General features: G+C 37.1%; 1 protein-coding gene across 15 annotated transcripts in view; it reads left to right on the top strand.

The window, feature by feature from the left end:
- LOC143036396 (E3 SUMO-protein ligase RanBP2-like) overlaps positions 1-14,103 on the top strand; it is a 381,916-nt gene that overhangs the window by 17,507 nt on the left and 350,306 nt on the right. For 14 of the 15 annotated variants that reach the window (XR_012967350.1, XM_076203706.1, XM_076203712.1 and 11 more), the window contains exons 2-5: positions 8,765-8,987; positions 9,319-9,484; positions 9,597-9,781; positions 11,339-11,496. Coding sequence is in view for 14 of the 15 variants with exons in the window: in XM_076203706.1 (XP_076059821.1) it covers positions 9,352-9,484; positions 9,597-9,781; positions 11,339-11,496 (476 nt within the window). In the remaining variant the exon portion in view is untranslated. Of the gene's footprint in view, positions 1-7,585; positions 7,738-8,764; positions 8,988-9,318; positions 9,485-9,596; positions 9,782-11,338; positions 11,497-14,103 lie in introns of those variants that run through there. The other variant, XM_076203708.1, reaches the window with a different exon arrangement.

Here is a 14,103-nt window from a genome sequence, read left to right on the forward strand (position 1 = left end):
TTCCCTTCCTTTTTTCTCTGCTATGAATCATTTCCTCACTTTCATATCCACTATCGAATAGAATTTCTTTTTTTTTTCTCTCTCTCTTAGCTTATATTCTTTTTGTTTTCTCTTTCTATCCTCTTTATTCATCTCTTTTTATCTATTCATCTCTTTTTATCCATACCTGTTTATGTAGATCACTTTTTGCTAAGATATTCACTGCTGTCGTTTGTGACCTAAATTTAACCTTAATTGGTCTGGTCTTATCTGTATTTTTTTCCCTAGTCTATATATTTCCTCAATTTCTTTCCCTGTTTCTTGTTCATCTTCTTGAACTACTAATATCTTGTTTACTTTTTCCTTCTCCTTTACTTTTGTCCTATTTGGATTTTGCTCTTCCATCGCTAAAATAATTATACATTTCTTATCTGCTAAGTATTTTACTATATTCTCCTCTCTCATCACTTTAATAACTGTGTCCTAGTTTGTTCTTTCATCTGTTGTTTTACTATATCTCTAAATTCAGTTTTGTTCTCTTGGACTTTTCTCCAACCCTGTACCTCTTTTGTAATGGACTCTATTCTCTTTATTATCCTACTTTAATTTCTCATCCTTTACTTCTTTTGAACTGTCTTTTTAATTCTTCTATATCTCTATTTAGGTTTTGGTTCTACTTCTTTAGTTCTTCCAATTTATCAACTCTTTGTGTAATCATTGTAAGTTGACTGAACCTAACCTCCCACTTTTCATTCATTTTCTCTAGTTTTTCCTCTAGACTTGCTAATCTGGGGAGGTTGTCATCTCCCTCATTAAATCCATGGAAATAATTATCTTCACCTTCCATTGCACTGCTGTTTGCTCTTATCAATATTTCTAATTTTTACTAATATCTTCAATTTCACCTCTATCGTCTGCGCATCTCTTGTTGACATCCTTCTGACTTCCAGGGGCCGTTCATCCCCTTCCTCATTTCCTTCCATTTTCCTCAGTACCCCCTCTCCTTCTCCTTTTTCTTCACCTTCCCTACTAACGCAACACAGGTACTTCCTCGTTGAGGTCCACGAATATTGTAGCTTTTTCCTGGAGTCCAATCTTCGCTGTCATGTATTTACCTAGTTGTATTTTACGGGAAGGGGAGCTATGCTCTTGGTGTCCCGTCTTCATATCTCATTTTATCTAAACTATTTTTAAATTCATGTATTGTTTTTGCACACACCACTTTCTCATCTAACTTGTTCCAACTGTCTATTACTCTGTGAGGAAAGCTGTTCTTTTTCAGATCTCTTCCATAGCTGTCTTTTTTTATTTTCTTTCCGTGTCCTCTTGTATTTCTCTCATCCCATTTTATTAGATCCTCTCTATCAATAATTTCTATGCCTTTCATGATTCTGTAGTTATCAAATCTCCTCTCTTCTTTGTTCTAGTGTCTGTAGTTCAAGTTTTGCTAGTCTCTCTTCATATGATAGTTTTGAGAGTGTTGGTGCCAATTTTGTAATTGCTTTTTGTATTCTTTCAAGTTTTTTTATACATTTTTTTGTACTTGGTGACCACATCGCTGCTGCATATTCCAATCTTGGTCTTATCAGAGTGATTAGTATTTTCTTCACCATTTCTTCATCCAGGTATGTAAATGCCACTTTTATTGTTCTTATTAAGTTATAAGTTTCACCAAAAATCTTATATGTTTCTCAGGTGACATATTATTCATAACAATGACTCCCAGGTCCTTCCTCATTTTCTACTTTTTTTTATACTTTCTTCTCTCTATTTATATGATCCTGTTATTCTGTTTTTGCTTTTTCCAAATTCCATTATACTACACTTTTTAGTATTGAACTCCATCTCCCACTTCCTACTCCATTCCCAGACTTTATTTAGATCACTCTGTAGTGACTCACAATCTTCTTCCGTGTTCACTTTTTTTAATAGTTTTGCATCATCTGCAAAGAAGCTTATATAACTTTCAATTTCTTCATCCATATCATTAATATATATAGCAAACATTATTGAGACCAAAACTGTTCCTTGTGGAACACTGCTTATTACTTCATCCCAATTTGAGTGTTTGTCTCTTATCACTACTCTCATTTTTCTTTCTTGCAAGAAGTCTTCCATCCATTTAAGCAGTTTGCCCTGTATTCCTCCTTCAGTTTCTAATTTCTTAAGCAACTTCTTATGTGGTAGTTTGTCAAAAGCTTTTTTTTAGGTCTAAAAATGCACAATCGCCCCATCCATCTCTTTCTTTTATTATATCTATTAGCCTTGAATAGAAACATATTAAATTGGTGACACATGATCGTCCTTGTGTGAATCCAAACTGCCTTGGATTTAGCACATTGTTTTTTTGTTTCTGTTTTTTTTTTTTTTTTTATAAATATTTTACCCATCTACTTTTGACAATTCTTTCACATATTTTTGCTATTGTACTTGTTAGAGAGACTGGTCTATAGTTGGTAGGGTCTTCTTTATTTCCCCCTTTATATATAGGTACTATATTTGCTTTTTTCCAATCTTCTGGAACTTTTCCTTCTTTCAAGGAACTGTTTATTATGCTATGTATTTTGTCTGCCAGTTCATTCCTGCATTCTTTCAAAATCAAGTTTGCTATTTCATCTGGTCCATGCGATTTTCTAACATCAAGATAACTCCAGTGTTTCATTATTTCATTCTTTGTTCCTTCCGTTTCTTTCATAGGGGGGACTTTCTCTTTCCATTTGATCTCTTCAGGTTGTATGTTATCCCTTGTAAACACTGATTTAAAAGGCTTGTTCATAATTTCTGCCATTTTAATTTCCTCTGTGTATTCAATTTCTCCTTGTCTTAATTTCTCCAAATCTTGTTTGTTTTTCAGTTTGTTGTTTACAAATCTATAAAATAGTTTTGGTTGATCTTTACATTTTTCAATGACATCTTTTTCATATTTTCTCTTTTCCTCTCTGCACACTTGTTTATATTCATTTCTATAACAAGTATATATTTTCCATTTTTCAGGTCTTTTGTATTTCTTCCATTTGGTCCAAGCTTTGTCTCTTTTGTCTTTTAACTCTCTACAACTTTTGTTGTACCAGCACTGTACATATTTTTTTCTTGTTTTTGTCTTGGGACATACTTTTCCAATTTTTTTTTTTTTTTTTTTTTTTTTTTTTTTTTTTTTTGTCAAAATATTCCATTTCTCTTCCACTGTTGTTTCTTCTTTGTATATTCTTTCCCAGTTTTCTTTTTGAAAGAATTCTCTTATTTGATCAAAGTTTGTTTTTTCATACATCATTCTTCCTTTTCTATATTGTTAATTTCTTTTCATGTATTTTTCCTCATTTAGTTCCAGTTCAATCAATATGTGGACACTTTTACTTATTGGTGTTTTATATTCAATCTTCTCCAGTATTCTAGGTTCAAATGTGATTATTAGGTCTGGTCTCGATGGTTCTTCTTCATTTCTATACCTAGTGTCCTGTATCCACTGTGTCATTGTATGGTCAATAATCATCTCGAGTAGAACATTTCCCCATGAGCCGTCTCCACCCTTTACTGTCATCTCTTCCCAGCAGACTTCTTTGCAATTAAAGTCACTCATCATAACTATTCTTCCTCCATCTTCCAATATCTTATTTAATGTTATCCTTGTGTCTTCTAACATACTTTTATGTTCACTCTCTTCCCATGAGGCTGTTTTTGGAGGCAAATAATTTATCACAAATTTTCTGCTCTTCTTATCTCTGTCTTTCACTTCGATCATAATCATCTCTACTGTATTCTTTCCATATGTGACACACCTCATGTTTATATCCTTAGTCAGGAACATAACTCCACCCCCTTACTTTGTCTCTCTGTTTCTAATCCAATAATTATATGCATCATTTCCTATACTGTTGGGTGGTAGTGGACCTTTTAATTTCGTTTCTACAATTCCCATTATGTCCGGTTCTTTTTCCTTCAGATAATCATTTAGTTCATTCAGTCCTGTTATTAATCCATCTATATTTGTGTAAGACACTTTTAGTTTTCTGCCACTTCCATTGTATTCGCTGTTTTCCTTTTGTTTTTCTCTAGTGTGTCGTATTTCCTTACTTTCATATTCACTACTCTCCAATAGAATTTCTCTTTTTCTGACTGTTCTGTTCTCGTATTTTTCCTTAGCTTCATGTCTTTTCATTTTTTCCTCCTCTCTTTCCTCTTTATTCATTTCCCTTTTTATCCATACCTTTTTATATTGTTCACTTGTTGCTAGTTTCCCTGTTTTTGCTAAGATATTCTCTGCCGTTGTTTGTGACCTGAATTTAATCTTAATTGGTCTGGTCTTATCTGTACTATATTTTCCGAGCCTAAACTTCTCTTCAATTTGTTTCATGATTTCAGGTTCTCTTCCTAAACTAATTGTAGTAAACTGCTTACTTTTTCCTTTTCCTCCTTGATTCTTGTGGTTCTATCTGGGTTATGTTTCTCTTCCATTCCTAATATAATTATACATTTCTTTTTATCTGCTAAGTCTCTTACTATATTCTCCTTCTGTCTCATCACTTTAATAACTGAGTTTTCAGTTTGTTCTTTCATTTGCTGTTTAATTATGCCAGTAAATGCAGCTTTACTGCTTTCTTGGATTTTTTTTTCTAACCCTGTGCTTCCTTTGCTATGGCCTCTTTGTTGTCCTTACTATTCCTCTTTAATTCCTCATTCTCCTCTTTTACTTCTTTTAACTGTCTTTTTAATTCTTCAATTTCATTAGTTAAGTTTTTGGTTGCCTTCTCTAGTTCTTCCAATCTTTCAACACTTTGCGCAATCTTTGTTATCCTACCGAACCTAATCTCCCAATGTTCGGTCATTTGTTCAAGGTTTTCCTCCAGTTTTGCCAGGTTGGTATCCGCCTCCCCCTCCTTGGAAATTATTATCCTTACCTTCCATTGAACTGCTCTTATCTATGTTTCTAATCTTTACATTTTTGTCAGTCCCATCACCAAAATCCAAATCATCGGTCCTTCGTTTGTTTATAAGCCGCCTGGCCTCTTGGACCAAGTCCTCCCCTTCCTCATTTCCTTCCATTTCCCTCAGTAATCCCTCCCCTTCTCCTTTTTCCTCAATTTTTCATTACACCATGAGCAATCCCCCCCCGTAAATACAATAGGTACTTCCTTTGTGTTGAGATCCACGAAAATTTCACTTTTTCTTCAGAACGTAAATCCTCGCCGTCTATCCGATGAAAGTGTGTGTGTGTATAAATATATATATATATATATATATATATATATATATATATATATAGAGAGAGAGAGAGAGAGAGAGAGAGAACTCTAGCTCATTGAATTAACTTAAGTGGTTCTGGTTGCTTACATATAGTGCCATGCTAGACTGTTTATTAAATTATCTGTATATGAACATTTTGTGCCATTGAATTTGTCCAGCTGCACTTTTGTGTTGAAATAAGGTTTGTGAGCAATGTGGTGGTGGAATGTTCTTTGGGGAGGTAGGTATATGTATTATGATTCTTTACATCAGATTTGATAGAGAGGAGGGTTTTGACTGGGTTCTCAGGTGGCCTGTTTTATTTTGAAATGGGCCTTGTATGTTCTATTTTCTACATTCTTGGACTGCCATTGTGATGTTGCAGTGGTAGTTTAATATCTTGTCCAGTAAAGTACTGATATATGAAAAATTCAAACTGCATGGGTATACCTGATTTATTGCCATTGGGACCTGATGTTGCACTGATAGTTTGATATCTTGTCCAGTAAAGTACTGGTATATGAAAAATTCAAACTGCATGGTTATATATGATTTAGGTTGTGGGTAATACTCAAGATTAAAAGTATGCACTGGCAATTTGTACCATTGTGGTACACAGCTCCATGTTTTCCATCTTATCCATACTGTTGTAAACAGCCAATGGGAGAGCTTTTTGTCTATGTTGAGCATCTGTGCTCATTCAGGTTTGTGATGACATGATTATTTGCCTTTTATTTTCATATTTTTCATCTACACTTACTGGTTGATTAATTGATATTTGACATGTTATAATGGTTAAGCCAGTAGGCCTGTTTTTTTTCAGTGTACTTTCCTTGCAATTTGTTGTAGACTATATGAGACACACTCATGCCTTGTGGTCAGTCAAGATAAGTGCATCTCTGTGCATAAGTCAGACATGCACATGGCATATGATCATGTGATTGACATTTTGTACATTTATTATATCATGGAGGTATTGCAGTACAGTCTCTAAATTTACTAGTGCTCACTGTGATGGTATACAGTGAGTCCTCCTTATATGGTAATTCTTTATCTGGTAAATTCACAGTTACGGTCTTTGGTAATTACTACCCTCGATTCTATTTACGGTAAGAAAAATTCACATACGGTATCCGTTCGTGTTTTGGAAGTAAAATTAGATATTTTGAAGAGGAAAGAGCAGGGAGATGGTACGTCTGCCATAAATCGGAACTTAAGTTCGGTATACGGTAATTTCAACTTGCGGTAAGGTTTTTAGGAACGTATATGTACCATATAATGAGGACTTACTGTACTATCACAGTATGAATAACTCCACAAGTTTTATAGTATGCCCTCAACATTTTCAAGGTTTAGAGGATTGAGAACCTTGTGAAAGTTGAAAATTTGTAAATCTTTGGTGCACATATACATGTACACATATGTAACAGTGTTTACATAACAATAGGGTTTCCTTTACCTAACAATAATGTTTCCTTCATCAAATAAACCTAATAACTCATAAAACCCCCAAAACAGTATGAAATGTTGCACATGTTATGATTTGATAACATAATAAATACACGTAGAAAGACAAAACGCTCACCATTCGCATAAGTTTCAGCACACTATTTCTTGTGATGATGATGGTGATGATGTTAATAGTTAGCCATGCAGTTACTGATGATGAATAACTGGATGAGATGATGTGGAGTGTAACTGCATGACATGAGGAGTCTAGTACTTGGGTTGAGGTTCAGGTAGCTATAGGGGTAGCAGCAAGCTTCATTGTGAAATTCATTGTGATTGGCAACTGAGACCGTTTCCTCTTCATGTCATCAAAAAGTCTTGTAAGGAGCAATGCTCTTATCAATATCGCTCATCACCTTCAATGCTCTCACCATTGATGGATCTATGTCATACAATAATTGTTTGAGTTGTGCTGTCATCCTCATTGCTTCCCCCAGCTTTTCAAGAGTGAGAGCTTGAGGGTGATCAGGCTCATCAACACTATCTTCCTCTTCATCCTCACTGACTGCACAATCTCTAACAGTTGATCATCATTTATGCCATGGCATGTCCTTCAACCAGTTCCCTCATCTGCATGTCCATGAACCCTTCACCACCAGCTAGCCTAGCTATTTCCACCATTGTCATGGCATCATTAACCTCCCCCTGAGGACCAAAGCCTGTGAAATCGCACACACACACTGGCCACAGTGCCCTCCAACAACCATTGACTGTCTGAGGGCACAAATTCATAAGACACTCCTGCACAATTGAGAGGCAGTCAGCAACACTGAATTTTTTCCAATATTAAATCACACTCAAGTCAGGGTTTGCATCCAATGCAGCGTGAAGCCTCTGCATTCATCTGCGTGTTTAATAGGCTTTGAAGACAGCTATTACACCATGATCAAGAGGCTGTATGAGGGAGGTTGTGTTTGGCGGCATAAACACACCATCAACAGGGTCTCACATTCCATCAAGTGACACTGGACGACCTGGACCATAATCTAGGAGCAGGAGGATTTTGTTTGGGAGGCCCCGCTCTTGTAGGTATGCCCATACCTTTGTCAAGAAACAGTGGTGGAACCAGTCAATAGTGATTATGTTGGTTGTCCATGCTTTTACATTATGCTTCCAGAACACTGGCTGGAACTTCTTGTTGCATCCCATAAGTGCTCTGGGTTAGTAGACTTATAAATAAAGCCAGGCTTGGTGTGGCCAGCAGCGTAAGCACAAACCATTAATGTGCATCTGTCCTTAGCAGCTTTGAACCTTGGTGCATTCTTCTCCTCCTTGGCAACAAAGGCCCTGGCAGTCATCTTCCAAAAGAGGCCTGTTTCATCTATATTCCATACCTGCTCAGGCCTTTATCCCTTATCTTCAGAGCACCAGGGAATGGAGCTGTCAAAATCTGATCTGCTGAACCTGATTCTCTGCACATTTTCAAATTGTGCAAGGAAAACTGACTCTTAAATCTATCATACCATCCTTTACTTGTTAAAATTCAGACTGGGTGGTAGCAGGATGATCTGGTTCTGCACGTGCTAGCTTTATCACTCATTACTCTGTCATAAAATGCTTTTCCCTTTGCACGAATCTAATTGCTATCAATTGGATTGCCTTTGTTGTTGTTGTTGTTATTGTCGTTCCCTAGACTGTCTGTCCAAGCAGTCCCGTCTCCCCAAGGAATGCCACTGCCGAAACTGGGTTTTCCCACAAATCCTTTGTTGTTCTGGTCTGTTATCCACACATATAAAGCAAATTCTGTCTTAGATATAGAACTCATTATTTGCACTGTCACAGTGTGAACCTTGGCCTCAAAAGTATGTGCAACCTGTGGGCATCTCCTTTGATGGTTATATTAATTTAGGTGTGGATGTCCAGGATATTAGTACAAGGTTAGCTGCATGGGATCTTGTTCTTTGGTGCACATAAAAGAAACAAATTGAAAGTTGACGCAGCTGTTCTTTAGGACTTTGTTTACTGCTGGTAAATTATGTATTAGGGTAAATTTTGAGATATTGGGCCCTAAGTCTCCAATCAAAATTATCATCCTATAATGTTTGTTCTTTTACAGAGGAAAAAACGGCGCTTCCAGATTGCAAAGCTGTACTTCAATATATGTGAATATGATTGTGCTCGTCGCTATTTAGGCGAATTCTTAACTATACGTCCAAGGGCAATAGAGGCCCATCATATTCTCGGACAGATTTATGAAGCCCAAGGCCAGAAAGATAAAGCAGTTGGGGCATACCGAATGGCATATGAATTGGGCTACAAAAAGGAACTTGTAACCAAAAGTAAGTATAACAGGATTTATTTTTTCATTTTATTTTATTTTATTTTTTTGTAGTGTCTTTTTATTGATAGATTGTATAAACTATTGTAGTTAATTTTATGAGAGGGTCTGAATTTGATTAGCATATTTATTAGATATTCTTCAGAAGTGTTTTCCTCTATTCAGTGTTAAGTGGAAAGGAAGAATATATATCCCTAAAATATTATTATTATTATTATTATTATTATTATTATTATTATTATTTTTTTTTATTTTTTTTTTTTTTTATTTTTTTTTTAACTAAGTGACTTGTTCAGATGTATGTTCTCTCGACCTATATTTTCATTTTCCAGTTTGTGATCTGTATTGTGAGGTGAAGTGTGACAATGATTTGTCGTCATTGGGTTGAAGAAGGAGAACGCTTATTTCTCCACCATGACAGTGTAATTAGATTAAGAGAATCTTTGCTAACAGTGGCAGAAGATGCTGATAAGAAAGACCTTGAAAAATTCTTTTTAGGTACAGTACTGTCTAATATTTAATGGATGAAAACTTATGTTGAAACAGTTTGCCTTGTTCTTTATTTCTTACTTGAGTATTTTGTGCTATATTATTTTTATTTTCTGAACAGATGAATTAAAAGAAAGACCCACAGATATTCGATTGCAAATTCGGTTAGTACGACTGTATGAAGAATGGGGTGCAGAAGAGAGTGGACGTTATAAAATGGCTTATGACTACAGCAAAAGAGTTGAAGCCTTTAGGCCATTTTCAGACTCAAGGGAATGGTATCAGGCCTTGTGTGATGTCACAGAGGTATGATTTACCTTAATACTTGGCTTCAGTTTTATAAGTTAGATGGTTTTACTTGTATATAGTGAGGAACTTAATGAATGATGATCTTGAATAGTAAATAAACTCAGAGAACACATTGAAGGGCATAATTTAATTCGTGATTCACAGCATGGTTTCTCCAAGGGTAAGTCATGTGTGACTAATCTTCTATCCTTTTACACTAAAGTATATAAGGCGTCAGACAACAATAAAAATTACGATGTTATTTACCACATTAGCAAAGGGTTCGACAAGGTGCCACACCAGAGACTATTGAATAAAATCAAAGCCTATGGCATAGGAGGAAAAGTGTTAGAATGGATTAGAGCTAGGATTAGTAACAGAAAACAGCGGGTCACCATAAATGGAAAAAAATCTAGGTGGGGCAATGTTTTGGGTCCCTTGTTGTTCATTATGTATATATACGACTTAGACAATGGGTTAAATAGTGATGTTAGTAAGTTTGCGGAGGACACTAAAATAGGACGCCTAATTAGGTCAGGAGACGACGCCCAGATTCTGCAGGATGATCTTAATAAACTTTTAACATGGTCGGTGAAATGGCAAATGAACTTCAATATCTCTAAGTGTAGCGTGTTAAACGTAGGGTTACACAACCCCGAAAATAGATACAACTTAGATAACACGTTTTTAGAAAAATCTGAGTGCGAGAGGGACTTGGGAGTTCTGGTGAGTCCGGACCTTAAAACCAGGAAGAAGTGCATTAGTGCCAGAAATAAAGCTAACAGAGCATTAGGTTTCATTGCTAGGACGGTAACGAATTGAAGTGCAGAGGTAATTATTAAACTCTATTTAGCAATAGTTAGACCCATCCTTGACTATGCAGTACAGTTTTGGTCTACGTCCTACAGAATGGACATAAATTCACTAGAATCAGTACAGAGAAGAATGACCAAAATGATACATGGACTCGGAAATTTGCCTTACGAAGAGAGGCTTAGGCACCTAAACTTACACTCTCTGGAAAGACGCAGAGTGCGGGGTGATCTAATAGAAGTGTTCAAGTGGATCAAAGGCTATAACAAGGGTGATGCAAACAAGGTCATCATAATAAAACAACAGGGCAGGACTCGCAGTAATGGGTATAAACTGGACAAATTTAGATTTAAGAAGGAAATAGGCAAGAATTGGTGTACTAATAGGGTGGTTGATGAATGGAATAAACTTAGTAACCATGTAGTAAGTGCTGAAACTATCAGTTGTTTTAAAAAATGATTAGACAACTTTATGGATGGGGATGACAGGTGGTGATGGATATGGAGCTGCCTAGTGTAGGCCTTATGGTCTTTTGCAGTCTCCTTTATTCTTATGTTCTTATGTTCTTATCTTGCTGGATGATTGGTGGGAAACAGATGATCTTTCATTTAAAAGTGATAAGATGGAGGGACAACAATTGGCTTTATAATTGGTTGTGTAGGGTGTGTATTGCTTTCACTCAGCCAACCCCATATTTTGGGGGAAAAGAAATTGTGTGTATTGTAGAATTTTGGGACTGGTAATGTTTTTATCATATTCTAGAGTTACATGAAAAATGGCCAAATGGAGGAGGACTCGGAGGCACAAACAATCTATTTGACAGCATTGGAGCGTTTAACTTACCTTACCATTGCTGCCAGCAGCAGTACTGCTCTTCTTTCTCAGTGTGCTATCGCTGAGGCAGTTCTTGTGCTACACAAGTAAGATTTTTTCATATTTGTTATGCACAAAGTTGGTACATGTTAATATGTTAATTGACTAATAAGGATGTCTCTATTTTCCCTTTTCTAGCCTCTAGTTGTCATACTGGGTTTTGACTGCTTGTTGACATGCAGTAGTGATTGCATTGTAGCATGCAGGTAATGGTTTAGCAGCTTTTGGGTTCCCCCTATGGACCAGAGCCGCCCATCATTTGACTATGTTGGAGTAAAATCTACTCAGAGGAATGATGCTACTTTTGTACTTCAACTGTCCCTTCTTTATGATGTTTCCTTGAAACTCTAACCACCTCTGTGACACTCATCTTGCTGCTTGTTTTTTAACCAGTGCAGATTCAAAGAAGAGGAAAAAATCCATGAGACTTCTGATAGTTGGGACCAATTAATTTGACATGACATGTTGGCCTTGTGAACACATATTTGTTTTGCTTGCACACCACAAAAGTCATTTGAGATCTGAATGGTATATTTCCATCAAATTAAAATCTATATTTGGGAGTTTTCTTGTAATACTAGTATCTTGTGGCACTGCTTCTGACCCAGGGTGGTGGGCGGGATGCAGAGATGGCCCACCATCTGTGGTGGCCCGAGATGGGAGGGAGGGAGGGGGATGAGTGGGAGTGTAGTGTGTGGGGATGGAATGGGTGGGAGCCTTTGTTTTTTGGCTACTTTCCTTGTAATGGGGAAAAAACCTTTGGTATATGTTCTTTTCTTCCGTTTGTCCTTTCTCCATCTATTACCATTAAAAATGCTTTAAAAAGGAGTGTAATATTTTTTTGTTGGTTGAACTAGATGCCAGGGGAAGCCACCCTCTTGGCAAGCACAGAATAGCAAGAATCAGTTGCTAGTGCATCACAAATGGCTGGCCAATCAAGCTGCATTGCTGGATCCAGTGGTTTCAGAACCTAATGTGACTAAGGTTTTAGTGATGAGTTTGGGAAAATGTGGTGCAAAGTTGAAAGTAAATGTTGGTAAAAGCAAATTGATGAGCTCAGTCAGGCTGTACTGCTAGATTCAGCTATTTCAGAAGTTAGTGTGACTGAAGCTTTAGTGATGGAGTTTGGGAAAGTATGTGATGGGAATTTGAGTCATGTATTTAATTTGAAAGTAAACATTAAAGTTGATGAGATGTACAAGGGATGGTACTGAGTCTTAAAAGAGGTTAGAGGAAGTGGATAGTTTCAAGTTTTTAGGGTCACATTAGCAGAGAATGGAGGTGTAGTGGGTAGAAGTAAATTGCAGAGTAAACAAAGCAAGTAAATGTCATGGGTGGAATGAAAAGTGAAATAGATGTGTGGGGCTGTATGAAAGGATGACTGTGCCTATGACACTATATGGGCGCAAACACTTGGAATTTAAGGGAGGCAATAAGAAATTATTTAGATATATTTTAGAAATGTGATGGCAGGTGGGACTGATGAAAGAATACTTGGATGGTTTGGGTAATGTTAACCTCTTCTATACGAATCAAATGCTTGTGCACTACATTGGCTGTCATATGCATGATATATCACACTACTTGCATTGTGAAATATAAAGTCATTGCCATATTACTCATTCTCTTTTACTCTGAGTAATAATAAACACAGAAAACATGATGAAACCAGTTCACAGAATCCTTGGATAACTCATTTACATACATATACCAAGGCTTTTTCCCCCTTACAAGGGAGGTAGCCAAAAAGGAAAAAACATAAAATCATTCCCACCCATTCCATCCCTGAATACACTCCACACCCCTTCACCCTCCCTCTCATCTTAGCACCTCCTGGATGACAGGTCATCCCTGCACCTTGTCCACTGCCCTGGGTCAGGAGCAGTGTCGCAAGACACAGCTCATCCAGAGCAAGGCTGCTTCATTAATTCGGCAACCCCCCCTCTCCATCCCCCCATGCTTAAAAGAAGACGGGGAAAAATCCCTTTGGGCTGCGTCAAATTTTGCTCACACATACTACCTCACCGCCCATTCCACCTCATGCATCACAACATCATCCATATACAACCATTCTCCATTCACCCCTGTCCTCTGTCCGCTCCTGTCCTTCCTCAACAGACATTCCCCATCCATCCTCCTCATCCTAGGGCGTCCCCTCATGTTCACTCCCTCCACATCATTTACAACTATGAAATAAATATAATCAAGACTCCGATGCCAGCATCCGTATATATGAGGTCTGTCCAGAAAGTATCCAGCAATTTACACTTTCAAGAAATGCTAACCTAGGACAATGGTGCCCTACTCTTCAAAGTAGTGTCCTTCAGACCTCACATACTTCTCCCAGTGTCCCTTCCACATTTCAAAGCATTTTGCAAACTCCTCATTTTGGATCTTCATCAGCTCGCTCATCACATTCATTTTAATTTCGTCTATGGACTGTAATCTCCTTCCTTTTTAATAGGGATTTTAACTTTGGGACAATCCAGAAAACACAGGGAGCTAAATCTGGGCTGTAGGGGGGCTGAATGAGTTGGGTGATGAGATTCTTTGCCATAAATCACTGCACGACATGTGAAGAATGGGCAGGTGCTTTATCATGATGAAGGATCCACTCTCCTAGCCCACAGCTGCAGTCATTTTCCTCTCACTGC

Source organism: Oratosquilla oratoria, chromosome 20 (assembly GCF_046742065.1).
Source record: "Oratosquilla oratoria isolate Oo_2021 chromosome 20, ASM4674206v1, whole genome shotgun sequence".
Lineage (NCBI taxonomy): Eukaryota > Metazoa > Arthropoda > Malacostraca > Stomatopoda > Squillidae > Oratosquilla > Oratosquilla oratoria.